Source organism: Watersipora subatra, chromosome 8, assembly GCF_963576615.1.
Source record: "Watersipora subatra chromosome 8, tzWatSuba1.1, whole genome shotgun sequence".
NCBI classification, from domain to species: Eukaryota; Metazoa; Bryozoa; class Gymnolaemata; order Cheilostomatida; family Watersiporidae; genus Watersipora; species Watersipora subatra.
Genome location: NC_088715.1, coordinates 61,860,445 through 61,886,915, shown reverse-complemented (window position 1 = coordinate 61,886,915; position 26,471 = coordinate 61,860,445). Strand labels below are relative to the sequence as shown.

The 26,471-nt window shown below is 36.3% G+C and overlaps 1 protein-coding gene across 2 annotated transcripts in view; it reads right to left on the bottom strand.

The window, feature by feature from the left end:
* Nucleotides 1-8,860: 8,860 nt before the first annotated feature.
* Nucleotides 8,861-26,471, bottom strand: part of LOC137401721 (uncharacterized) — a 49,031-nt gene continuing 31,420 nt past the window's right edge. Inside the window, exons 10-16 of one of the 2 annotated variants that reach the window (XM_068088179.1) lie at nucleotides 25,849-25,976; nucleotides 21,891-22,076; nucleotides 19,997-20,107; nucleotides 18,052-18,184; nucleotides 16,783-16,986; nucleotides 16,177-16,333; nucleotides 8,861-9,272 (exon numbers count right to left, since the gene is read on the bottom strand). In XM_068088179.1, the coding sequence (XP_067944280.1) occupies nucleotides 9,216-9,272; nucleotides 16,177-16,333; nucleotides 16,783-16,986; nucleotides 18,052-18,184; nucleotides 19,997-20,107; nucleotides 21,891-22,076; nucleotides 25,849-25,976 (976 nt within the window). In that variant the 3' untranslated portion in view covers nucleotides 8,861-9,215. The remainder of the gene's footprint in view (nucleotides 9,273-16,176; nucleotides 16,334-16,782; nucleotides 16,987-18,051; nucleotides 18,185-19,996; nucleotides 20,108-21,890; nucleotides 22,077-25,848; nucleotides 25,977-26,471) is intronic. The other variant, XM_068088180.1, reaches the window with a different exon arrangement.

Genomic DNA, 26,471 nt, shown 5'->3' with positions numbered 1-26,471 from the left:
TTTAAACTTTTGGAAACTGCAAGTATACCACTTTTACAAATGAATATATGACAAATAAATAATTTTAGTTTATATTTTTTGTGCAGTAGCAATATGGAAATGAGGTCTATGGGTTTTTAGAAATTTAGGTTTACTTTGACCTGGCCAAAGTAAACCCGGAAAGGTTATTTATTCTAATTTGATGAAGTTATAATTACACGCATACAATTTCTTGCTTGCTGGCAGACAATCCATTCGGTCGTGCCTAGAAAGTACTAAACCAGACATGGATGTTGCAGTTGAGGTGTTTTAGCAGCAGCCATTGCTGTTGCTCTGAAAAAATAGAAAGCAGAACGTCTCAGCGCGAAGTGGCAAAAAGGTACATGATTGGCAGAGAGACATTCCAAAACAGGGTAGCTGGTAAACACACGCGTAAGTCAGAGGGTCAAGCCATTCTGAGTGCAGTGGAGTATTCATTTTTGATAGACCATATCCAAAAAATAGCAGAATGTCAGCAGATGTAACTACAGTTACTGTAGGTCTGGCTGGTTTGATGGTCCTTATTTTGAAGACTGGTTCCGAAGCATAGCATTACTTTTTATTCATAATCATACACAATATTTATAGCAAAACGCCTACCGAAATGACTTTTAAATATTTATCATCAATACAATACATCAAAGCACCAGAGGATATCAAATGTAGACTGAACGGGAAAACAATGCACCTCCACATCTCACCATAATACATAAATGTACTCATATACTTATGCCGATTCAACCTAACGCACATCACACACGCAACAAAAGGAGAGATGTGAATAGAATACTTATTCAACACATTAAATATCCCATAAAGGTTGAATAGAGCTCCCATGCATGCATCTCCACACTACTACAAAAAAAATGAGTATATCACCTAAACACGATTAGCACGTTATGCTTGCATTCTAATAATTATATTTTATAGTAAATGTTATGTTTGCTTTGTTTATTTCTCTACTTTGTGTTAATTCCTTTTTATTGTACACTAGTAATATCAAAATGGTCCTCAGCAACAACCAAAGTTATGAAAACAGCTCATTTCAGCTAAGTTTCTATGGGATTCCATTTACTCATAGAATTTGCGAAGGAGCTGGTATTTAGCAGTAAGCAGAGCCTTTGGAAAGTAAGCTTTAATGAGTTTACCGAGCTAAAAAAAATTTTGTTACTTTAACAGTAAAACAAATAGAGCAAAATACATATTCCAGAATTTTTTAGATCCTAAAAGCCGACATTGAAAGAGATAATAGAGACACATTTATAAATCTTACACTCACTAAAATAACTAAGGTTTTTAGACATGGGTTCCCCAAAAGGTGAAGTAATGCATTCAACATCAGAAAATGTGTAGAGCTATGCCTACTCAACGTTCGTACATAGCTTGCAAAATGCTGATACAAACCAACTAAAATCAGTTATACCCAAACAGCTAGTATAAAAGGAGTCTTTGAAGTAAAGTGTTGTCACCCTTCAGACGAGAACTAGGTAAAAATCCCTCCGATTTTACAAAAGTTTTGAAAACAAGCTTGATCGATGACATTTTCCATGAGATATGTATTCATATAGTCGAGGCACACCAAGGAAAAAGGGCCCATTTGATACTTTTGTTAATTTTGTCTAGAGGCTTCCAAAGTTGGAAAACTATTTCACACACTGTTTTTTTATTCTTACAATATAAGGTTCTTTGACATGTTCTCTTCAAATTTCTGCATAAAAAATGCTCAAAAGTAAGACTTAATGACATTTTATGGGTCTTAAACTGGTTGCTAAGGAGATTAGCGGCCATGTTGGTTTTCAGCGCTCAATTTCTCAAATCATTGTTTTACCGAAATACCTAGTCTTGTGGACATTTTCCTGCAATAAACTCACTCATAACTTTCAGAAGAATAAAATGTTATATATCATTGGAATCACCAGACAATTCTCTATCAGAAAAAGTATCAAATGGCCCTTTTCCTTGGGTGTGCCTCAGATTTATTACTACGATTATTTGAATGATTTTATTTATTTTGTCCCAAAGTGAGGCTTGTTATATATGCATGTGTCTGTTGCGAGATCGATAGAATTACAGGAACTTGGGTTAACACGACCTGATCGGCCTTGAAAGGTGAAACCTTTATTACGTTGACATATTGGAGCTCGACTCCTGTATAGGTTTAAATGCCCCAAGCATATATATACAACAGCATTTTAAGAAGAACTCTTATTTCACTTAGTGGAGGCAGTGAAGAGCAATAAATAATATTAAAAAGTATATAAGTATAGCGAAGAAGAACAAAATATAAAATTGTTCATGATCTTTTATTAAGTTTAATTTATATTATTGTATTTTGATGTATATTATTATATATAATATGTATATATTATGCTACAGACAGTACTGTTTTAGCTATTGAAGCCTCATCAGTGCAGCTCAGTGCAGTGCAGCTCAGAATAGTGCAGGGAAACAAATCACAATGCCGATGAGAGTTGACTTCCTGCCATGAAACAACTAAGTGACCTCACAAACTTTAGGAAAGTCGATGTGCTGACACCAGAGTGCTCAAATCACAAATGTGATGAGCTCTGTACATATAAAATATATATTATATATTTTATATATACAGGGAATTTCTTATGTGACAAAGCTACTTGTCACAATTTAGCAAAAGGTTATGTTACTATATTTAATTCAAACTATGTTTTTGGAATTTAGAAAACAAAGGCTTTTGGACTAGATCAGCAGACATTCTATTGAGCACAAGCTTTACTCAGTTGCAACCAGCTTCGTTGATCATATTATCTGTGCTAGATCAGGCATATGAAACACTCGATATATCTTATAAAATACAAAATCTACACTATAGGGTGTCATATATTTTGTGTAAGATATATTCAACCTTGGTGAGTCCATAAAAAATAGTAGTCTTTAGAGGGAACACTACCTGGTGATTCAAGATTTGTGAAAAGTGACATTTGTTAGGTGAGAAGTTTGGCACTGGCCCTATTCAGTGATGTCTCGCGATTATAAACAGTACAAGCTTGAACAGATTTGAAGTATGGATGGCAAGTTTTAAAAAGGGCTGAAAACGCAAATATTTAAAATAGAGCTGGAAGCAGAGTCAGAGGGGTGGTAATTATTTGTTAGGAGATTTAGGCTGATATCATTAGACCAGGACTGAAATTTAAAAGACCCAAAGAGGCTATGTGTAAGTATAAATAAATATATAACAAAATAATGAATATATAACAGTTAAATAGAGTGAAAACTTTTGTTGATTTAAACCAACTGAGTAAGTACATCCTGTCAGAAACCTATCTATTTCCACATTTAGAAGACACACTTGTCTTATTAGAAGGCAAAAATACTCTAGAAAAATGTTCGTCAACTCGGGATTTTTGTAGGTAGTTTTGGCAAAAGAGTCCAAAGAATTTCCAATGTTTATCAGACCATTTGGAAGATATCAGCATGAGAAGATGCCATTTGCTACAAGGCTGCTGAGAATGCCTACAGAATTTGCTACAGAGGCTGCTGCTCAGCAGCCTCTGAATATTCTGAGAGATAGATGAATAAGATCATTGAAGGATTACCTGGTGTATTTTATTTGATGAGTGTAAAAACAGAACATTAACAGAAGTATTAAAAATATGAGAGAAGGCTGGTTTGCCACCCAGCATAGACAAATTCTTATAAAAGTTATAAAAGTTCAAAAAAGGAAGTTCGTTGAAGACATATTAGATTAAGAAAGCATTAGAACAGTTCTTGAAAAGAGAGCAACCAGAGATATGCCAGCACTTATTTATTAAAAATAACTACATAGGTTTCTGTTATGGTCAGTAAATTGAGCAAATTTAGCTGACTTTTTGTCAGAAGCGGAGACACTGTCAAAAGAATTAGACAAAAAGACTTGGTAATGTGAAACAAATCACAATCTCAGCAATCATGTTAACTTTGTTTGACATTAATGGGAGCCATAGTACATGTATAACAGCTGGTAAAAATTTCCATACCTCATGAGCTGCCCTACCACATAATCGAGAAGGCGGTCAGCGGAAACCTGCAACCTATGCATTCTGTGAACTTACGAATGCAGGTCGCTATGAGAAAATAAAAATCTAGCTCTTGATCACCTCACCATGCCAGAAGTTTAATTTTCCTTTGGTAGGCCAAAATTTTAAAATCAAAACAGTATAAGCTTATTCCATCGTTGGGATATAAAGACCTTCCTGAATCCCACTCAGAAAACATAGAATCAAGATAAGACTGATGAGATATAGTAATAAGATTTTTTGTAAACCCCCCAAAAGGATTTTCATAGTGACCTGCTGTCGTGACCTCATGACCTCTACGTTTACAAAAAATGCCAGAACAAAAAAAGTTAGGATCCAAGTACAAACTCTGATGCTGGCAGAGGAGAATCATTCCTTTTTTTGTGACGTCATTCTATCGTTGTCTGCCATCTTTATGGACAACTTTTATTGTTAAAAACATGAAGCTTCTGCAATTAATTATTGCAAAGAATGCTTTTGTTTGCAAATTTTTTATTTTATTATCAAAACAACACCGAAAAATACTATTAATCAAGAGAAAGACGATTGTTTTCTACAAAAATAGGGTTTTTTTTGTGGACGAGCGCATGTGCAAACAGGGTGATGAAAAGGAAAGAAATAAGGAAATAAAAGGAATGGAAGAAATAATTAGAAAATACGAAAAAGGGGGCATAGAATAACAAGTTGTAGGGAAAGCTGTAAAGAAGGGATGGCCAAAAGAAGGGATGGAGGCCAAAGAAGGCCAAAACAGGTGTGGGGATGGTTGAAGACGCGATAAGAGAATGCTAACCTACTCAGAGAGAAAGATGGTTTGGTCATGGTAACTTATAGATGGTTATTCTGATAAGTATGAGGAAAGGTACATGTATGTTGTCTCGAGTACACGTAGACCATCAAGGTACGGTGAGGTATCATCATACCTTGATGACCTCGGTGTGACCTTGTGACCTGCATTTGGCGTGTGACCTGGTGATCTTTGGTATGTAGCAAGTGCTTGGATTCGGTATGGTGGTCAACCATAATGATGAAATCACTAATATAGTGGAAGTGTGCCCGAAATGCATCAAATTCAGAAGAATGTAGAGTATTCTCTTCCAGGAAACATAATTATCACATAGGCTCTGAACTTATCTTGCTTTAGATCTATTTTAAGTTTGGGGAAAGAATTATGCTCTGTTTGTCAACTACTATTCTACAGGGATAAAATTACTAGGAATGAGAGGACAAACAAGATGCAGAGTTAGTGAAGAAGTTCGAAGGCCTTATTGAAGATTTGGAGCTCCGTTGAGAATTTGCACTGACAATGTTCCATGTTAAGTTTTATTAGAATGACATTTACTAATGAAAGACTATAACATAATTGATATAACAAGCAGACCACATCATCATGACATAAATACTTGGCGGAAAAATTTATTGAAACCGAAAAAGAGCTCGTGGAACTGAAACGGAAATAAGTACAAGTTAGCATAGATAGCTACACCTTCACCTCTAGAAAATAATTGCAAACTCGATGAACTGCTCTAATGCTGGCAACTGAGAAACAAACTACCAATTAAAATTGCGATGAAAAGGGTACCAAAAAGTTTAAGAAAAAGAATGAAGCCTTCAAAACTAGACTAAAAGATAAATTTGACAAAGCTAAGAAAGCTAGCTACTACATGTAGCTAATTGAAAGAGAGTCGATTAGTTTGGATAACAGTGAGCGATGAAAACAATTAAAAAAGAAATTATTAAATACAGAGCAGAAGAGACTGATGGCTATTGAGATCAGACAGACAATAGCCTTGTCTGTCTGATCCCAACAGACAGACAATCCCAATATTTGTGTACATATGTGCATGTACACAAATATACACACACATGCACTAACGCACGCACGCATGTACGCACACACACACACGCACACACGCACACACGCACACACGCACACACGCACGCACGCACGCACGCACACACACATATACATGTAGACATATGTCATATATAGCCTATGTACATATAGATCATATGATGTTCTTGTAGTCACAGGTTGCTTCAAACATTTCCGTTCAATAACTGCAGCATAACAAACAATCCAGGCTAAATAACTCTTTCATCTGGTGTTCTTCTCAGTGATCATATCCTCCGTTCCATTCTATGCTCGAGTAGAGCTGTTGCTATTTACGCATTTGCTCAACTGTTGCACTCGCTGTAGCGAAAGTAGAGTTTTTTAGCTAATACCTCAAAGCTACACACTTAGCAAACGTATGGTTCTTACACTGAAGCTCATTCAGTACGCCAAAAACTAATGATGGTATACAAGCCCTCCAATCAACTAATACTAAGTATATAAGCTCCAGGTTTAAACACTCATTTGAAAAGCCTGCCTAATAACCTAAGTAGCCTGCCTAAGTAGCCTCTAATTCATGAAAAAAATGTCTGTTAATGATACTGCCGTCAGGCTGCTCAAATTACTGCACTAAAGATGCAGAGCAAAATCTCTATACATGCACTAGGGATGTGACGACTGGATGTTGAGCTATCTAACTTCCAATCTGAAAATGGGATAGATAAGAATGTGATTTTGTGGAGGACAGTTGCCTGGGTTACGAATGCTCATTCCTGTCTTTTCATGCTCTAAAGTTTGACACTAATTTAATAATACGGTGGAGTTTATAAGTCAAGAAACATGTGAAGATCGTAACTGTGCTATAGTTAACTAAAACTATGCTTTATTAATTTGCTGTTCACCTGCAGCAGTACTATCTTATTCACTGTGCTTCACCCGCAGTACTATTTTATTTACTGTTGTTCACCTGGAGTGCTACTTATTCATTGCTGTTCCCCTGCACTACTATCTTATTCATTGCTATTTACCTGCACTACTATCTTATTCACTGCTGTTCACCCGCAGTACTATCTTATTCACTGTTGTTCACCTGCAGTACTATCTTATTCACTGCTGTTCACCTGCAGTACTATCATATTCACTGCTGTTCACCTGCAGTACTATCATATTCACTGCTGTTCACCTGCAGTACTATCTTATTCACTGCTGTTCCTCGGCACTACTATCTTATTCATTGCTGTTTACCTGCAGTACTATCTTATTCACTGCTGTTCACCTGCAGTATTATTTTTATTCACTGTGCTTCACCCACAGTAATATCTTATTTACTGTTGATCACCTGCAGTGCTACTTGTTCATCGCTGTTCAATGGCAGTTTAATCTTATTCACCTACACTACCATCCTGTATATTGCTGCCTACCTTCCCTTACCACCTAGCCTGTCTTGACAAGCTGTTGTTTTTGCGTAGTTGTCCCCCGTCGAGCAACAACCTATTGTTGCTCGCCGCTCGACGGGGGACAACTACGCAAAAACAACAGCTTGTCAAGACAGGCTACTTACCACCTAGTCCACTGAAGCTGTGGCTAGTGTTTCACTAGTTTTTCAAAACTAGCAGGCTAATACTTTCGGCTTATGCAAGATCGCCAATTTTGGCAGCATTTGACAATGACGTTATCAACCCATCTGACAGTGTCTGTTCAGACATGCCAACCCTGGAGTGGGGAAAGGAGTGAGAGTCTATTTTGGGGGGCAATGAAATCGCGAGGATTTGATAAGTGGGGTAAATTTTCATAGTGAATAAAAACACCACAGCGAAAGATAATATAACTCCATACGGAAACCACATGTCGTGGAGGTTATTGATAGATGAGAATGCCACAAATATGTTTATACATAGTTGTTTATTAGTAGTAAGTATATGATTACTACTTGAAGATTGGGGCAAAAAACAGGTTTGCTTGGGTAAAAGGGGCAATTGCGTGACACAGACGTGAGATGCGTGAAGCATGGGGCAATTGTGTGACTCTCACGCCCAATGCGTGAGACTATGTATGTTCAGACATGCCAACAATGGGTGAGAGTTGACAGGTATGTATATGTTGGAATAAACTACTCTAAAGAAGTCAGCTTTTACTATAGGCCTTCATCATTTGCCTAGTATGTCGCTGTGACAAGTTCGTGTTTGTTTCAGTCCACTATCTGACTTGTTTTTTTCAATAAATTTAGTGGTCTATCAATTATTTTGAATAATATATTAACAATGTTCTTCATTTAATTGGTTTGTTTTTCATTCATTTCCAACCACTATTTATGGATTTCATAAAGGTGTCATCATAACCATTTTAGGGAGAGAACTAGGGACAGAAACAGGCAGAATGAGGGGTGCAGAAGGAGAAATAAGGATGGAAGGATTACAGTGGTAGAGATACGACAGGAGAAGCAGCTAGAGAGATATAGAGGAAGAGATACCGCTAGATAGATACAGAGAGGGAAACACAAAATGAGATAGATACAGGGCAAGCGAGAGATACAGGTTGAGAGAGATATAGAGAGTTCGGGAGACATAGGGAAGGGGAGATATTAAATGAGAAAGGGCAAGGGAGAGATTGAAAGATAGAGGGATGCAGAAGGGAGGGCGAGGGAAAAAAAAGAGAAAAGATCATGAGAGAGAACTATGTCTTACACTTGAACTAGAGAAATGCCCGGAGCTGCCAATAAAATAGAAAACAGCTTACAACTAGTGACAGGTGATGCAGTTGCCATTGGCTTATTTGAGTAAGCTAGTAGCCGTATTGCTAAACTTACGAATAGGAGCCGTGAGAGTAAGCTTTAGTGACATTGCACGTAATACGGTGTTTTTATGTGTATTTTAACCCAGAAAATGCCTATCAGCCCAATGAATCCATTGTATTCCATGTAAACCAACTTTAGCTTGTAGCTTTGTGAATGGGAGGTTCTGAGATCAAATCCTCTGTGATGCAGATTTTCCATTGCTATATTTTAATCGCTATAAAATGGACACAGGGGAAAGTTCTCTATTGCCTACTAAATTGAAAAAGATGTAACAACTCATTAGAAAAGCTCTAAAAACTACAAAGCATCAAATACACTAATTGATAGTTCATAAAAAAGGCAAGCGTTATAGAATCAAATTTCTTAAACAGCCAGCAAATAAACATCTCAACTAGTTTCCACGCCTTCAAAATATTCAAAAGAAATAAAAATATGGCTTTTAGCAACAAACCATTCTACGAATAGATACTGCTCAAAATAAGCATAGTCAAGGTCAATAGATAAAGGCCAGACAAGCAAACCATAAATCTTGCGTAGAGCCTCATGATTCATCCACTTGTGCAACCTGTGGCATCTGCAATAGTTCTCCATAGGCATCCTTCAAGTATAACAGAAAAAAAAAACATTCACCTTTCCTCCAATCGCAACAACATTGATTATTTATGGAGTAATTTTGTTAGCATTACAAACTTGTTAAACAAACAAATATTAACAAACATTAACAAATTTGTTAATATAACAAACTTGTGTTTTATCTAAAAAAAGGTGATTGAATAAATATGTGCCTGGCGACCAAACAGGAAGTCGATTTAAATAACATTGGTGGCAGGAGTAGATCAGATAGGTATAGGTAAAGGCAAATAACATTCTTCTATTTGCTAAAAACTGCTGACACAGCGACTCCAATTACACTCTCTTCGTTCTCATGGCAAGAGGCCATTTTATATAAACTATTCTCCTTCATGTTCTTGCTACTGACTGCTTTATATAAGTCTACAATAACACATATTTCATGTTTGTAGGAACTCTAACCTATTAGCAGAATTCTAAAAGCAATTGCAAAATGACATTGAATGGTTATTTTCTCTCCAAGTACCATGTTTTGTAGAGACACAAATGATCATGGTTTTCCCATTTTTTATACCCATAACTTTTCTTGGCAGGTTTCAACAGTGATTTGTAATTGCCATCTGCTGGGTGTTTTTATTAAGACACCATATTTAGCTAGCTGGCCGTTGGCTTGCAGAGGAGCTCTTCCGACCTTTGCAATGAATGGTGGCTGCAGTGTGATAAAAAGTTAACTGATGCCACCCTATGACCTGTAGGTGAACTTTGAATATGTTTTACGATTGGACTATCAGTGGTGTATCTTGTGAGAAGGAAAATTGTGGGTGATCTGCAGATTTGCTGGCCTTGCAATAAAAACGTGTTGAACATCGTATTTACCATAAAACCTCTAATTGAATGCCACCTCTAATTGAACGCCACCTCCACCATGAGAGAAGGGTTTAAAAATAGACCACCACTCTCCAATTGAACGGGACCTCAATTTGGCTGCCATTTTGACATTCTTTGATCTTTACGAGCCCATAATATCAACTGATCAGTAGAAGCGTCCACAAAATCGTATTCAAAATGAACCGTTTATAACAACAATTAACTCTCTCCTTGTCTAATTCCAAAGCTTTTCGTTTTTTTCATTAAAGCTTTGAAAGCAACGTCATAGAAATAATCGATAACGGTCTCAGGCTAGTAGTAGTTCTCTGTTTAATGCGGTCTTTCTACTTCGAAGTAGCCTACATTTATTAAAACATGGTTTAAATTTACGAAAGCAGATGAACTTTCAAAGCAATGCTATAGGAATAATTACTGTCTCAGGCTAATAGTAGTTCCCGTCCTAATACTTTGAAAGACATGCATATAAAAACCTGCTGGCAAGTTTTTGACCAAAAATTACGTTTAGCGAGCAAAATTTTATGCGTTGCATTAATGCTAAATGCGGCGCGAAAAGTTTTGCTCTGCCAAAAAATTGTTTGGAAACTAATATCGACTAGTTCAGCAGTGCGGAAGAAAAGTTGAGGCCAGAAGATATTGTGAAAGGCATTGGACAACTAGAAGATGTTCGTTCTATCGAAATCAACAATCACAACGCAGCTATCCGAGCAAACAAAAAGGAAATGTTTTTGTTTTAAAAACATTAATTTTTGTTTCTGCATGTAATGTAAGTATGATTCATTTACGTTATTTGTTCATAAATATATATTTGCATGATGTAACTGATTATTATTGTATAACTTATAAATATGCAGATTTATAGCATGTTATTTAATAGCATCTTTGCGGCTATCTTAACACGGCTTACAATGGACTAATACTCATACCTCCACTTCTATTGCACATAAAAGCTAGTTTTGGCTGCAAACTATAGCAAACATATCAGTGACTGCATTGAGCTTTTACTCAACAATGTTAAATATAGATATAAAATAAAAATATGTTTTCAATTTTAGAATGAAATAAAAATTGAAAATACCAACAACTATAATATCATTGCATGTCAATTGTAAGCAATAGATATCAGCTAATAGAGATATTTTTCGGTTTGTCAATGCACATTTATTAAGAAATCTTTGACAAGTTGGAAGTAAGTTAGCAGATTTACTGCATCCAAAAGGTTTAATATCACTCCTCCGCAAAAAAAGAGCAAAATATAGGCAAAATTCTAGCAGTTCTGTCAGCACCTATAACTGACTAGTACCATAGCTGTTCTGTCAGCACCTATAACTGACTAGTACCCTAGCTGTCCTCTCAGCACCTATAACTGACTAGTACCCTAGCTGTCCTGTCAGCACCTATAACTGACTAGTACCCTAGCTGTCCTGTCAGCACCTATAACTGACTAGTACCCTAGCTGTCCTCTCAGCACCTATAACTGACTAGTACCCTAGCTGTCCTGTCAGCACCTATAACTGACTAGTACCCTAGCTGTCCTGTCAGCACCTATAACTGACTAGTACCCTAGCTGTCCTGTCAGCACCTATAACTGACTAATACCTTTGCCATTCGGTGCTCCATGACAAATCATCAAGTGAAATAAGCACATTTGCAATTGCTCCAATATTGAGCAAGGTGGTCAAGTGTTGCACATGGTAGTGTGCCTAGATGGTAAGCTAAATGTGTGAGTTAGAATCCCCTATTATGCAAATGTTTTGCTACATCCATACATACGGGAACATCAAGAAACCTCTAAACTTAATAGTTTTGTTAAGCTTTATGTTCAAAAGATTAAACCAAAGTGCGCCATACAATTATGGTTTTAGCTTCAAACTGCTATCAGAGCTTTCATTGCACACGAGCACAGCCTCGACATGTTTTCTAGATTGTTCTTCCTGCTGTAGATGATACTTGTTATGGTCACATGATGAAAGGTAGGACACGGCATTTCTTATTTCAGACTTCCTTTAATGACATTTGTTTGTTTAGTTTAAAGTTTAAACATTGACTACATACAACTGAATGAATTTATACATTTATAAATTTGGTTGCAACATTAATTCTATTTGTTCTGTATGCATTTACTTTTTTTACAAAAATCAAAGAGGCCAGCTTATGGCTGTACTATATAACTTGACTAGCCAAATGTCCGGCGTTGCACGGGTATTAAAAACAGCTTATAACCAGTAGCAGGTAATATAGCTGCCGTTGACTAATTTGAGTAAGCTAGTATCCCTATAGCTAGACTTACTAATAAGAGCCACGAGAGCAAGCTTTAGTGACGTTGCACGTAATACAGGTACGCTTTGCGTATTTTGACCTAGATACTGGCTCACGTCGCCCAATGAAATCGTTGCACTCTGTGTAGGGTAATGGATTAATTTGTCACCTTGTGAACAGGAGGTTCCGAGATCAAATCTTCTGCTATATGGACTTTTCATTGCTAGGTTTTAATCGCTATAGCTGGACAGACACCAGACGACAAACTTTGAGAATTATATAACTAGATCTACTTAACGAGTATGACAAGCAGGTCGCAGTCATATGTATAGACACGACTCTTATTATTATAGAGATTCACAGATTCAGAGTAGTCTGAGAAGATTACAAGAACAGCGTCGAGTACCTTATTGCAAAAGCTAGCAAACTAACCTACTAGCAAAAGCTGACATTCATGAACGACTATCTTTAAGTTGCACGTGTGTTATTATGCTTATGCATCTTCCTACCAAAGCTTTTCTTCTTATTCGACTGCCCATGATGCACCTGCTGGTGAGTACAAGTTTTCACGCGCATACGCACTTTGCCTCTAGTAACTGTGCGATAAAAACAAACACATATTAAACTGTCTGCTCATTGAAACCTTTTCAAACCAATCGATGTATTCTGACATGTTCCTCCGATTTCTTAGTGTTAGATGAAACATCACCAAATTGAAAGACATCGATAAGCTATATGTAAAAAACTAGGATGAAATGCACACATTTTGAGCCTATACAAATGCAGCTCAATGGCGAGCAAACTTATACATGCAGCCTATCACAAACTAGAGTTACTAGACCATCATTATTTGTTTCTTACTGGCACCATAATCACCATCGGAGTTGAAGTGCCAGTGTGTGTGTGCTTGACATATGTAGACATGTGTCTGTTGATGTGTAGACATGACTAAGAAATAAGGTGACAAACAGCTCAGTGTTGTAAGAAACACTCTGTTTAAACTATCAAAAATATTGTTTTTTTGGGAGTTGTCTGCTCTTATATTTTATTTGTTTACCTGTAGTTTGTTACGTTCGTTTGTTTTATGTGTAGTAATACAGCGACCGTTAAAAATGCACATACTAATAAATCACAAACAAAATATGTTCAAGTTAGTCTGCAACTGTGATCAAATGCATCCATTTTTATCTCAACAAAATACCTTGATGGATGTATAGAGCGTGTTTAGTTCAATATGATACACTGCCAGTCCTTGGGACTAGCCGTCTACATAGCAGAGTGATTAAAAGTTTTCATTTTTCGTTCTGATGCTTTCTAACAGTGTACAGTAGACAACCTTACAGCGTACAGTAGACAACCTTACAGCATACAGTTGACATCCTTACAGCATACAGTAGACAACCTTACAGCATACAGTTGACAACCTTAAATCATACAGTAAACAACCTTACAATGTAAATAATCCATTCCAAGAAAGCTAAGGGAACGTTTATTTTGAGTCCTAAAATAGTATTGCGTAGGATAGTATTTTATTCTACATTACATATTATACATTGATATATTATGAGTTTACTATTTTATTTGCATTTTATTGCATTATATTGATAAATTTAAACAATAAATATTGCAAAACTACCCACACTAGTCAAATATTGCTGTGCTGTAGACCTTTTAGTTTCTAATAAAAGTCTTATTGACTCTTATTTTTGCGAGAAAAACCTACAGTAGATGCTCATACAGTGTAAATAACTAGTTCTGAGAACCCTCAAGCAATAAGGGTTTTACAATAGAGGTTACAAGCAATAGAGATTTTAGTTATGCGTATAACAAAATACATGTAAATTTCCTAATCCATTTTAAGATCTTACCAAACACACCCTTTTGAACCTTCAAAAAGCAAAAACCAAACTTAACTTTTTAATGTAATGACTGCACAGTAACTGAGGTATTATTGGTTCGTATCAACAACTATTTGTTTCTGATTACTTTCATGCGTACAGCAGATTTACGTTTAATCAATGATGTAGATATACAACTGTATATTTACAACTGTAAATATATGTATTACAACTGTAACAGTTGTATATCTATATCATTGATGAAACTAAATAAGGGGAGCGCACACTTTCAATGTAAATTTAAATAATTTATATTATTTTCACTTCTGTCCTTTGCAGCAGAGTTTATGGCACAAGAAAGCAAAAAATATTGTGTACATCTGAAACGAAGTAAAAAAGATATAATTTTACCACAATAAGAATTGTGTCTGCCTGCTCGTTTATCTGTCTGAAGCCAGGATTAAAGGTTAGGATAAAATATTTCTTTTAACTGCAACTTTTGACACTAGCTTGATAGATCGACAATCTAGCCATTGACCACCTTTAGGTGTTTCTGAATATTTGTGAAGCTACTTACTCTCTGTACTTTATTAGCACACCGGATGATCTGGCACATCTGATGATAAATATAAATATAATATATATATCATATCATCTGGCACATCTAATGATATATATAAATATAATATATATCATTTCATCTGGCACATCTGATGATATATATAAATATAATATATATATCATATCATCTGGCACATCTGATGATATATATAAATACAATATATATATCATATGGCACATCTGATGATATAATTATTATAACTAGCCGAATGCCAGGTGTTGCCCGTGTAATAATAAGTCTTTAGACAAATAATTTATTTTTATTTAACATATGCTACATTCCTCATTCTAACTTTCAAACTTTATATCATGAAAAAGTGAGTGCAGTTCAAATAAATTAGGAGACAAATAGCAAAACTGTAAAGATGTTTAAATGTTGAATAATTAGCGAATAGTGTCTAGGTAGTCTGTTATGCTACAACGATTACAATGAAAAGTGATTTGATACTTATACAATTATTATGAACTGAGAAAACACAATAAAAATCATGAATATATTGAACTAATAAAAACAATGAACACATAAAAGTGTGTTTGAGTACGACGATACCGGTATATCTCGTTACTGGTACAAACGCAAAATTGAGATATCGAACTGTTTTGATCGGATGCTTTGTCTGACCAAACACAAGGAGAAAGTAAATGCAATTCTTACTCCAGATAATACAATTGCATTAGCATTCAAGCATAAAGCATTTAGCTTTAACAGATTTACCGAAACCGCAAGTATGAGTGTAAACGAGACGTTTGAAACTGAAATTTGAAAATTACACATTAAAAATAGGTGATGGTAAGAAAATTAGCCGTTGGAAAGTTAAAAAAAACTAACAAACGCAAAAGGTAATATTAATTAGGGTAAGAGTGGCTTAGTTGTGCGGTTATGTGCGCTTGTTAGTAAACTTCAAACTTGAATGTCACGAGTTCAAATTTAGTATCAAGGTGAATTTTCATTGCTATGACATCCTTATTGCTACGACTGGACAGACGAAGGATAGACAAACGACAGACGAACATTGATATTTACAAATATTTATATCATATACATACATATGTGGTATTTTTACATACTACAAAGAAAGAATTTATATAAATTTTTGATGTCAAGTGAAGTTTACGTAGAAGGAGGATAGGAGCGTATAGAAACTGCTGTATTTACAAATAAGTTTGCCATTACATAAGTTTTTAATTAACACATTTCAGGATTTTCAACGAAGTGTTAGTTGATGAAGATCGCTGTACACATACGTCCATAGACATACGTCCATAGACATACGTCCATAGACATACGTCCATAGACATAAAGACCTATTAACATTCGCATGAACTCACCAAATGAGAGTCTTTTAGAATCATCTCCATGACACTAAAGACGCTAAAATCCTGGACACATTTGGTGTCTTTCTTTATTTTCCACTCTCTCACTAGAGCGGTCACATATGTGATTAATGGGCCGTCAGATCCATCTTGCTGCAAGAGGCCATGCTCACTGTAAACAAGAAGGAAATATTAGAGAATAGCCTTAACCCTTAACATCAAGAACATCAACTCTGCAAGTTCATGCCAATAAAATTCTAATGCTTTTGCATATAATAACAACATCATAATATTTTACAAGAACTATTATCTAATTGCAGACGTTCATCGGATTGGCTAATTCCAAACAGTCACCACTTACCAAATCACAAATAGCCACTAATCATCCAATTACAACATCTATCAGGTATCCGACCACAAACATTAATAAATATAGAATTAAATACAAATTTTCTATGTTACAAGCACTACTTTTGGAATTAGTTCATTGCGGAAGCAATTTCGTAAGTAGGAACACATTTTACTCTATTCTATAAATACCGTAATCCATTCCAAGCCTCCACAAAACTCAGACATGACACTTTACTTGACTTGAGTAAATAATTGTTGGCAGGAGCGCACCTTGGACAGCGTTGATAGTCCTCAAAGTACTTGTTTAGGCTAACAAAAAGAGGTTTCACTTTACCACAGGACTTGTCAAGTTCAGGAAACTGGTCAGCCTGGTTCTTTTTACGTAGGAACTCATTGAGGCATATAAAGGCATCAATCAACTTCTTGACAGCATCTTGATACTGCCCACACTTCCAGAGAATGTGGCCATAACTCCTAAGGATTGACAAGCAGATAATAACTCAGCACAATTGTATTTATACATGGATTAATAGATGTATTCATAGATGTATACTCATAATAGGTTTGCACAAGTAGATGAGCTAGAAACTTCTCATTCTAGTCAATGGTTGAACTAGTAACTAGGCAAATAGGTGTAGAAAACTCAGCTAATCCTTCAGTACGGACAACTCCAAAGGTTTGGAACAATTTCTATCAAGTACAAACAAATCAGTGAACTCTCTGACAAGCACAAACAAGTCAGTGAGCTTGCTGCTAAGTAAAAGCAAGTCGGTGAACTCTCTGACAAGCACAAACAAATCAGTAAACTTTCTAACAAGTACAAACAAGTTGGTGAACTCTCTGACAAGCACAAACAAATCAGTGAACTTTCTAACAAGTACAAACAAATCTGTGAGCTTTCTGACAAGCGCAAACAAGTCGGTGAACTCTCTAACAAGTAGAGAAATAACTCCACTATTCTTTTACTAAAGGAGTAGTAAAAATGCTGATACGCTGACAACCCCATTAAACTGTATGGAGTTTTTCAATGCTGCGAGAACCAATTGAATTAAAGCTTAGATATGAAGGAGTCAACAGGAAGTGAGAGTACAAACTATTGATGAGTATGTCATTGAATGATGACATACGAAACTCTTGGATTATACTGATTAGCAAGTGTTAGAATGAAAATGAACATGTGATCAAACTGTGTCCTATTTGAAATATTTATTCATATCCAACCATCAATCTAGCCTCTTGTCTAGACCAATTAAATATTCATATGATGGGTTTGGGTTACTATAGAATACTCTTGCTAGCATTGCTATCAAGTGTCAACCAAGTTTTTTTTAAATATTTTGCGCATTTAAAACTAAAATATGGCACCAGCTGATTAGCTGAAAGATCGAAAAATATGTGGCAGATTAGAACAAACATGATAAATATGCAGAGTTCTGCATAAGAAAAAGGTTTACATTAGTGCAAAACCCCTTTGAGGATGAAGCATAAAATCATACACAAAGCATTAACTTTACTTGTCTATGCTATTGAAAAGCTCACCGAAACACCTTTGATGTAGTCTGGGGGTTTACGAGAAGTCTTGAGTCTTTTTCTTTTGTCATTTCTATCAGATTTTCAAAGGTTTCTCGAACCTGTTGCAACTGGTCATTGTTGGTGAGGGCGCATTTTAAACCTAAAAAAGGTTAAACCTACATGGCAGTTTATAGTTAACAGCAGCTGTAGCATTGGTTCAAATATTGAAGATGGTTTAGGAAAAACAGTCAGAAGAATAGTGGGTGACTTATTTTGATAAGAAACAGGTAAGTAAGGATAGTTGAAAGACAGATAAATGTAAGTAAAGGAGAGACAGGTCAGTGTGAGTAGATGAGAGATAGGTAAGTGTGAGTATATGAGAGACAGGTGAGTGTGAGTAGATGAGAGACAGGTAAGTGTAAGTTGATGAGAGACAGGTAAATGTGAGCAGATGAGAGACAGGTAAGTGTGAGTAAATGAGAGACAAGTGGGTGTAAGTAAATGAGAGACAGATAAGTGTGAGTAGATAAGAGACAGGTAAGTGTGAGTAGATGCGAGACAGGTAAGTGTAAGTAGACGAGAGACAGGTAAGTGTAAGTACATGGGAGACAGGTAAGTGTGAGTAGATGAGATATAGGTAAGTGTGAGTAGATGAGATACAAATAGTGGAAGTAAATGAGAGACAGATAAGTGTGAGTAGATGAGAGACAGATAAGTGTGAGTAGATGAGAGACAAGTAAGTGTAAGTACATGGGAGAGAGGTAAGTGTAAGTACATGAGATACAGGTAAGTGTGAGTAGATGAGAGACAGGTGAGTGTAAGTAGAAGAGAGACAGGTAATTGTCGGTAGATGAGAAACAGGTAAGTGTGAGTAGAAGAGAGACAGGTGAGTGTAAGTAGATAAGAGACAGATAAGTGTAAGTAGATGAGAGACAGGTGAGTGTAAGTAGATGAGAGACAGGTAAGTGTAAGTAGATGAGAGACAGGTAAGTGTAAGTAGATGAGAGACAGGTGAGTGTAAGTAGATGAGAGACAGGTGAGTGTAAGTAGATGAGAGACAGGTAAGTGTAAGTAGATGAGATACAGGTAAGTGTGAGTAGATGAGAGACAGGTAAGTGTGAGTAGATGAGAAACAGGTAGGTGTAAGTAGATGAGAGACAGGGAAGTGTGAGTAGATGAGAGACAGGTAAATGTGAGTAGATGAGAGACAGATGAGTGTAAGTAGATGAGAGAAAAGTAAGTGTGAGTAGATGAGAGACAGGTAAGTGTGAGTAGATGAGAGACAGGTAAGTGTGAGTAGATGAGAGACAGGTAAGTGTGAGTAGATGAGAGACAGGTAAGTGTGAGTAGATGAGAGACAGGTAAGTGTGAGTAGATGAGATACAAGCTGTGGTTACAACTGAGGTTTTAGTCAGGAAACAAATACCAAAGCTTAGTGGCTTCTAACTATCATAAAGCAAACTATCAGTGATTCCTGTAACGACAAATTAGACATGAACTTATACAAAATTTTAGTAGATTTTATTAGAAAGTATCGGTATTTTTCTGTCAGTTGCAGTTATTTGTGATGTGTGAGGTGATTTGACTGCCAGGATGTTTCAAGAATAAACTGGACAAAACTTGATCATGGTTAAAACGCTCTGATCAAGCAAAAGGTGCAATTAGGACGTTTTCAGTTGCAGAGACCGACATAATAGAGATTCGTCATGCTGCAACTTGAACGCAATAGACAATATCATCTATACCAGCGATAACAACTAGCAACCTTTGAGCTTTATAACCATGGTCAAGTTTTGTCAATTTAAATTTTGAAACATCCTGGCAGTCAGATCACTTCAAACATTAAAAAAAAATTGCAAATCATAGAAACATACTGATACTTTCTGCTAAAATCTACTGAAGTTTTGTGCAAGTTCATCCTTAAGGGCTACAAAAGTTATAAATAGCAGTGCTCTAGCCAGAGGCATTATACCTTCACAAATGGCTAGCCCTTCTTTACATAAAAACTTGTTGTATGGGTCATTTTCAAAGTTTGCTCTCATAAGTCCATACTCATAGGCTCTCTCCTTGGTATTAGCCAGATCTACAGATATACAAGACGAGTGACCAAGTCAATGACTCATAGGCTCTCTCATTCGTATCAGCCAGATCTACAGATATAAAACATGAGTGACCAAGTCAATGACTCATAGGCTATCTCATTGGTGTCAGCCAGATCTACAGATATACAACACGAGTGAGCAAGTCAGTGACTCATAGGCTCTCTCATTCGTATCAGCCAGGTCTACAGATATGCAACATGAGTGACCAAGTCAGTGACTCATAGGCTCTTTCATTCGTATCAGCCAGATCTACAGATATAAAACACAGTGACCAAGTCAGTGACTCATAGGCTCTCTCATTCGTATCAGCCAGATCTACAGATATACAACACGAGTGAGCAAGTCAGTGACTCATAGGCTCTTTCATTGGTGTCAGCCAGATCTACAGATATAAAACACGAGTGACCAAGTCAGTGACTCATAGGCTCTCTCATTCGTATCAGCCAGATCTACAGATATACAACACGAGTGAGCAAGTCAGTGACTCAAAGGCTCTTTCATTGGTGTCAGCCAGATCTACAGATATACAACACGAGTGACCAAGTCAGTGACTCATAGGCTCTCTCATTCGTATCAGCCAGGTCTACAGATATGCAACATGAGTGACCAAGTCAGTGACTCATAGGCTCTCTCATTCGTATCAGCCAGATCTACAGATATACAACACGAGTGAGCAAGTCAGTGACTCAAAGGCTCTTTCATTGGTGTCAGCCAGATCTACAGATATACAACACGAGTGACCAAGTCAGTGACTCATAGGCTCTCTCATTCGTATCAGCCAGGTCTACAGATATGCAACATGAGTGACCAAGTCAGTGACTCATAGGCTCTTTCATTCGTATCAGCCAGATCTACATATATAAAACACGAGTGACCAAGTCAATGACTCATAGGCTCTCTCATTGGTGTCAGCCAGATCTACAGATATACAACACGAGTGACCAAGTCAGTGACTCATAGGCTTTCTCATTCGTATCAGCCAGATCTACAGATATACAACACGAGTGACCAAGTCAGTGACTCATAGGCTCTCTCATTGGTATCAGCCAAATCTACAGATATACAACACGAGTGACTGAGTCAGAGCTATTGAAAAATAATACCAATGCAGAGCATGTTGCAAACTATTGTCTAGCACCAACGCATGCAGTTCAGAAACAATTTTGCGCAGTTAGGCTAGTAATGTGTCAACCATCTGAATATGCTGCTACGACTCAACCAAACGCTACATGGTATAGAAAAGTAGCTAGTAAATAACAAGCTAGTCAGAACACACAAGGAGACGCAACACATTCCTGAGACTTGGAGTACACTAATACAACGCAAAGAATCTAATATAATATTATAATAAAACAATATAAGGGGAAAAAAGTTGCAAACTGACAACCTTATGTGAAACCAGCCTCCAAAATAGCAGAAACTTAGGTTTTACTATAGTGCACTAACATGGCTTAATTATGACTGTCATGCAAATAATGTTTTAGAACCACATGATGCGCAATTCCATCACACTGAAGCCTATTTTACCGCAATATATATACCATAAAACCTCTAATTGAATGCCACCTCTATTTGAACGCCACCTCCAATTGTCCTCACTAAAGAGGAAGGGTTGAAAAACTGAGTTCCATGGTGTTCCATTACAGGTTTTACGGTAGCATTAATGCTTAAAATTGCAAGAAAACTGAAGCAGAGAGAACAGACCAACCCATTCTGCTATCTCCAACTTAAAACTTCACTACCCACAATGCCTAGTAATACTACCTTCCCAGCGACGCTTGATTGAACTAAGTTGATCAAGAGTCAGTAGTTCCTTCTGGAGCTCATTTTGAAGCATGATTCGCTCTGTGACCACCGAAGCCATCAAAGTCACTCCAAACTCGACTTTTATTTTGCCATACAAGAATTGTGCTGCCTCTGCAAACTGGTGACAAGCTTCATCGAGGCTGGCTGGTAGAAACAAAAGAGGAACATGGCTATTGGGCCGCCAGATATAGATTCATGGCAACTCTGAAGATACAACAAAAGTGTTAATGTGGATACCTATTGATGACCATATAGAACAGCTATAGCCAAATGGCGGATCTAGATCTGGATCATTGTAGTTTTTTGTGGATCTCTCATACTGGCTGACAAAATTTTTTTTTGAAGTATCAATTTTTAATTTAATTAAAATTTTTTTTTGTAAAAGTTGTGAAGTCGAAGCCCACTCATAATCTTTCTGACTGATATCAGCTTATTTATTACAGCACATTCATTCACTGACTTTACAAAGTTTGAAAAAACAGTATTTAAAGCTTTGTTTGAAGATGTACACAAATAGTTGCATGTTTATATATGGTAAAAAATAAAAGTGCACACCTTCAGCTCGTTGTGGATCTTTAATTTGTCATATTTGGCTGTAACGGATCACGGCCAAAATAATTTGGCCATTGCTGGTATAGAACGCAGCTTAAATGATGCAGACACCTTAGCTAAACTTAATCAACCTTAAATCAAGGCAGATTGCGCCTAAAAAAAGTGATGTGATGAAATTTTACGAAACAGAAATTTTTGACATGACGGTTTCTGGCGGAGGACCTACTGGCGCAAGTTGAAATTTCAGAATTTATCCATGTTTCGTTGTGACTTTTGGCTCAAAAAATTTCAAGTAAATGTGGAAAGAAACAATTATGACATAACGGCTACATTTATATATTTGACAGATGTAGTCCACGAAATACTTCAATCAAATTTGGGTGATGTGAACATAAAGATTCATTTGTTTATGTATTTCGAAAAACATGATTTTGTGTGAAGTTTCATTTAATAAAATAATGTTTTTTTTTGCATTTTCTTTTTACTATTATTATCGTGTTATTTATTTACTGCATATAAGCATAAATAGTTTCTTTAGTGTGAAAATAACTATAAAGTTATAAAAATAACTGTGCCAATAAGACTAGCGCCAAAAGGTCCAGCGCCAAGAAGTCTGTGTCAAAAAGTCCTGAACCGAAAACTTAAAGAACTACAAGGTATCTTCGCTGCTTATTAATAATTTACAGCTGTCAGTTATTTTTTAGTTACTGCTCCACAAATGCTGCTTCAAACCATCCTATATTAGCACCTTTATGCTTTGCATTCAACTTACTGTACTTATAATTGGGCTATTAATAGCACCTACTGTACTCATAATCGGGCTATTAATAGCACCTACTGTACTCATAATCGGGCTATTAATAGCACCTACTGTACTCATAATTGGGCTATTAATAGCACCTAGTGTACTCATAATCGGGCTATTAATAGCACCTACTGTACTCATAATTGGGCTATTAATAGCACCTACTGTACTCATAATCGGGCTATTAATAGCACCTACTGTACTCATAATTGGGCTATTAATAGCACCTACTGTACTCATAATCGGGCTATTAATAGCAACTACCGACAGAGTCATAGTAATAAGTTCAACAAAAGTTAAACTGGCCAATAAAAAAACTTATTTGCTAATTTAGTTGTTTTATGCTGAATCTCTGTACTTCAAGTCAAATAGAACACCAAACAAAACTACACTCGGCAGGTAGGTTACGTGGGCTCCACCCCATAATCTGGTATTAGATTTTAGCCTAAATCCCCTCCAAACAATTTGTGATGTAAGCATTCAGTACTTTTCTCAGGCTATTTTTTTCTTAATTTTTTTGGCTGTAGTTACAGCTTTACGTAAGAATTACTGTTCAATTGAGATGTCAAAGGAAATACAACTTCATGTAATTGTTGTCTGGCGAATGTGTTGTAGCAATGAAGACATGCTAACAAACATGAATCAATTTCGAAATGATCCCTAACCGTAAAAATTGGGTAGTTTTAATTTTTTCATAAAGATTTGTTTAAATAGACAGTTGACTTCACTAATTTTGCTAAATTTAATTAACAAAGAATTTCATGGTTGCCCATATCAAAATCATGCAAAAGTAACTAAATTTACTAAAACCCATTTTCCATTAAAAATTTCCGATGTTAATCAAAACTGCCGGTTGGTAGAACCCTAGTCTCTATTGTAAGCATACAAGTGAAGTGAAGCTGCCCATGTTGAAAGATTTGATTGGTGAATAATCTGAAGCAGCTGACGCCCAAAGGTTTGCAGCCAGTCCTCTTCAATCATCCTTAACTCGGTTTCACTTAACTTTGGTTCAACGATGTAGCACAAGTGTTTTACTAATTGCATCGCAAACAATCAGCCCCGACATACATCGGGCAGAAACCAATTGAGTCATGCTACCACAAGACAGGAAATGGCTGGAATAGCAATCATTGAAAGGCATCCTACCAATTGGCCTATATTCTCAACAAGCTGTTGTATCACCACACGTATACATTGCAGGACACTTTAGTCTATATCCTAATTCTTAGCTTCTATGCATTACAGACATATACATAGACAGTAGACGCTGCTATAACGTAATCCTCCTTTTATGTAAATTCCACCCAACGTAAATAATTATGTAAAGTTTTTGCTTCGTATCACAGAAGAAATTCCATATACTGTAAAGCGTTAAATCGGTACAAGTTCTCAAACTCGACTTGAATAATGAGAGTGCCGTAGTTAGCCTTAAACCTCACATTTTCTCTCTATCTGCACTTATTAAAGAAAATGACGTATTGGGGTATCTCTATTCATATATAACTAGCGGAATGCCTGGCGTTGCACAGGTATTGAAAAACAGCTTATAAACAGTGGCAGGCAATGTATTTGACATTGGCTAAGTTGAGTAAGCTAGTATCCGTATTGCTAAGCTCACTAATAAGAGCCGTGAGAGCACGCTTTACTGACATTGCGGGTAACATAGTCGCTATGCAAATTTTAACTCACATAGTATCTTATATCGCCCGATGAATTTATTGCATCTCGTGTAACCTAATGGATTAGTTTATTTCCTTGTGAGGGGGGCAGTTCCAAGATTCAATCTTGTGTGATACAGATTTTCATTGCTAGACTTTAATCGCTATAGCTGGACGAATGAACATCAGACTTTGAGAGTTATATATGGTTCAGGCAGTCTTGTGTCCTGTGAGAGATCATCAGGAGTGCAGATAAAGCAAAGAAAAAAAGTTCCTGCACAATTATTCTAAAATACTTAGAGGTCGTTGATTGGTGGAGTTGCTAGAGTGTTTGTCTACCAATATGAATGTCACAACTTAGATTCTCGTGGAAATCAATCATTTATCCAACCTTTAACCATGGCTTCCAAGACACAAATAGGCAGACATACACCGCTCTCACAATAATAAATATATAATTTTGTTTGTCTACATTTTAGACATGTACCATAATTGTTTTATCTATTTTTCAACATAGAAAAAAAGTGAAAACAAATTTAAATGGACATTGAAGCTGTGCGCTGCCCTTAACGTAAATTACTGTAATCATAAAGCTTGAACCAAGTGGAAGTGATGAATATTAAAACAAATTGTTGAAGCAAACAAATAATACCACGGTTACCGTACGGTCAATAAATTGAAAAGTTAGGTTAAGGTGAGTGTAGGATGATCTTGAAAGGCATTAAGCAATTCACATGTATTTTACAACTTGTACAACATAAAATTCCTAAAATGTAAACATTCTCGGAACAAGTTATTTACGTAGTAGGAGTGCCTACTGGACATGCAACCTGTAGTACGAGTTAGTCTCTATTGCTTGCATGCTATTGTATCACAATGTGTGTACTTTGATGAGACCTACCATCAGCGAAAAATCCTCGAACTTTTGCTGCTGTGGAATAAATTTCAGCAAGGAGCTCAATTGCATAAAACTTCTGTAAGTCTTCGACTTTTAGGGCCTTTTTAGCACGAACCAGCGTTGCCTTCTCCCTAAAACGAATTCTGACTTATAACCTCCGCACATTCTAGGAAATAACTATGAGGAACCCAAAAACTCGAGGTAAAACAGTGAGAACATACCTAACAAAAGTTTCCCCCAAAAGCTTTTTAGATAAAGGCAAAAAATATGAATAGATTTAAAACCAATCGCACACCAAATGAGTACATAAAAGAATTGAAATCATCTACTCATCAAATTGGACTCTTTCAATGTCACACCTTATACCATTACTAGGTTTACTAGATATACTCTCTCTATGTCATACTCTATACTATTACTAGCTTTACTAGATATACTCTCTCTATGTCATACTCTATACTATTACTAGGTTTACTAGATATACTCTCTCTATGTCATGCTCTATACTATTACTAGGTTTACTAGATATACTCTCTCTATGTCATACTCTATACTATTACTAGGTTTACTAGATATACTCTCTCTATGTCATACTCTATACTATTATTAGGTTTACTAGATATACT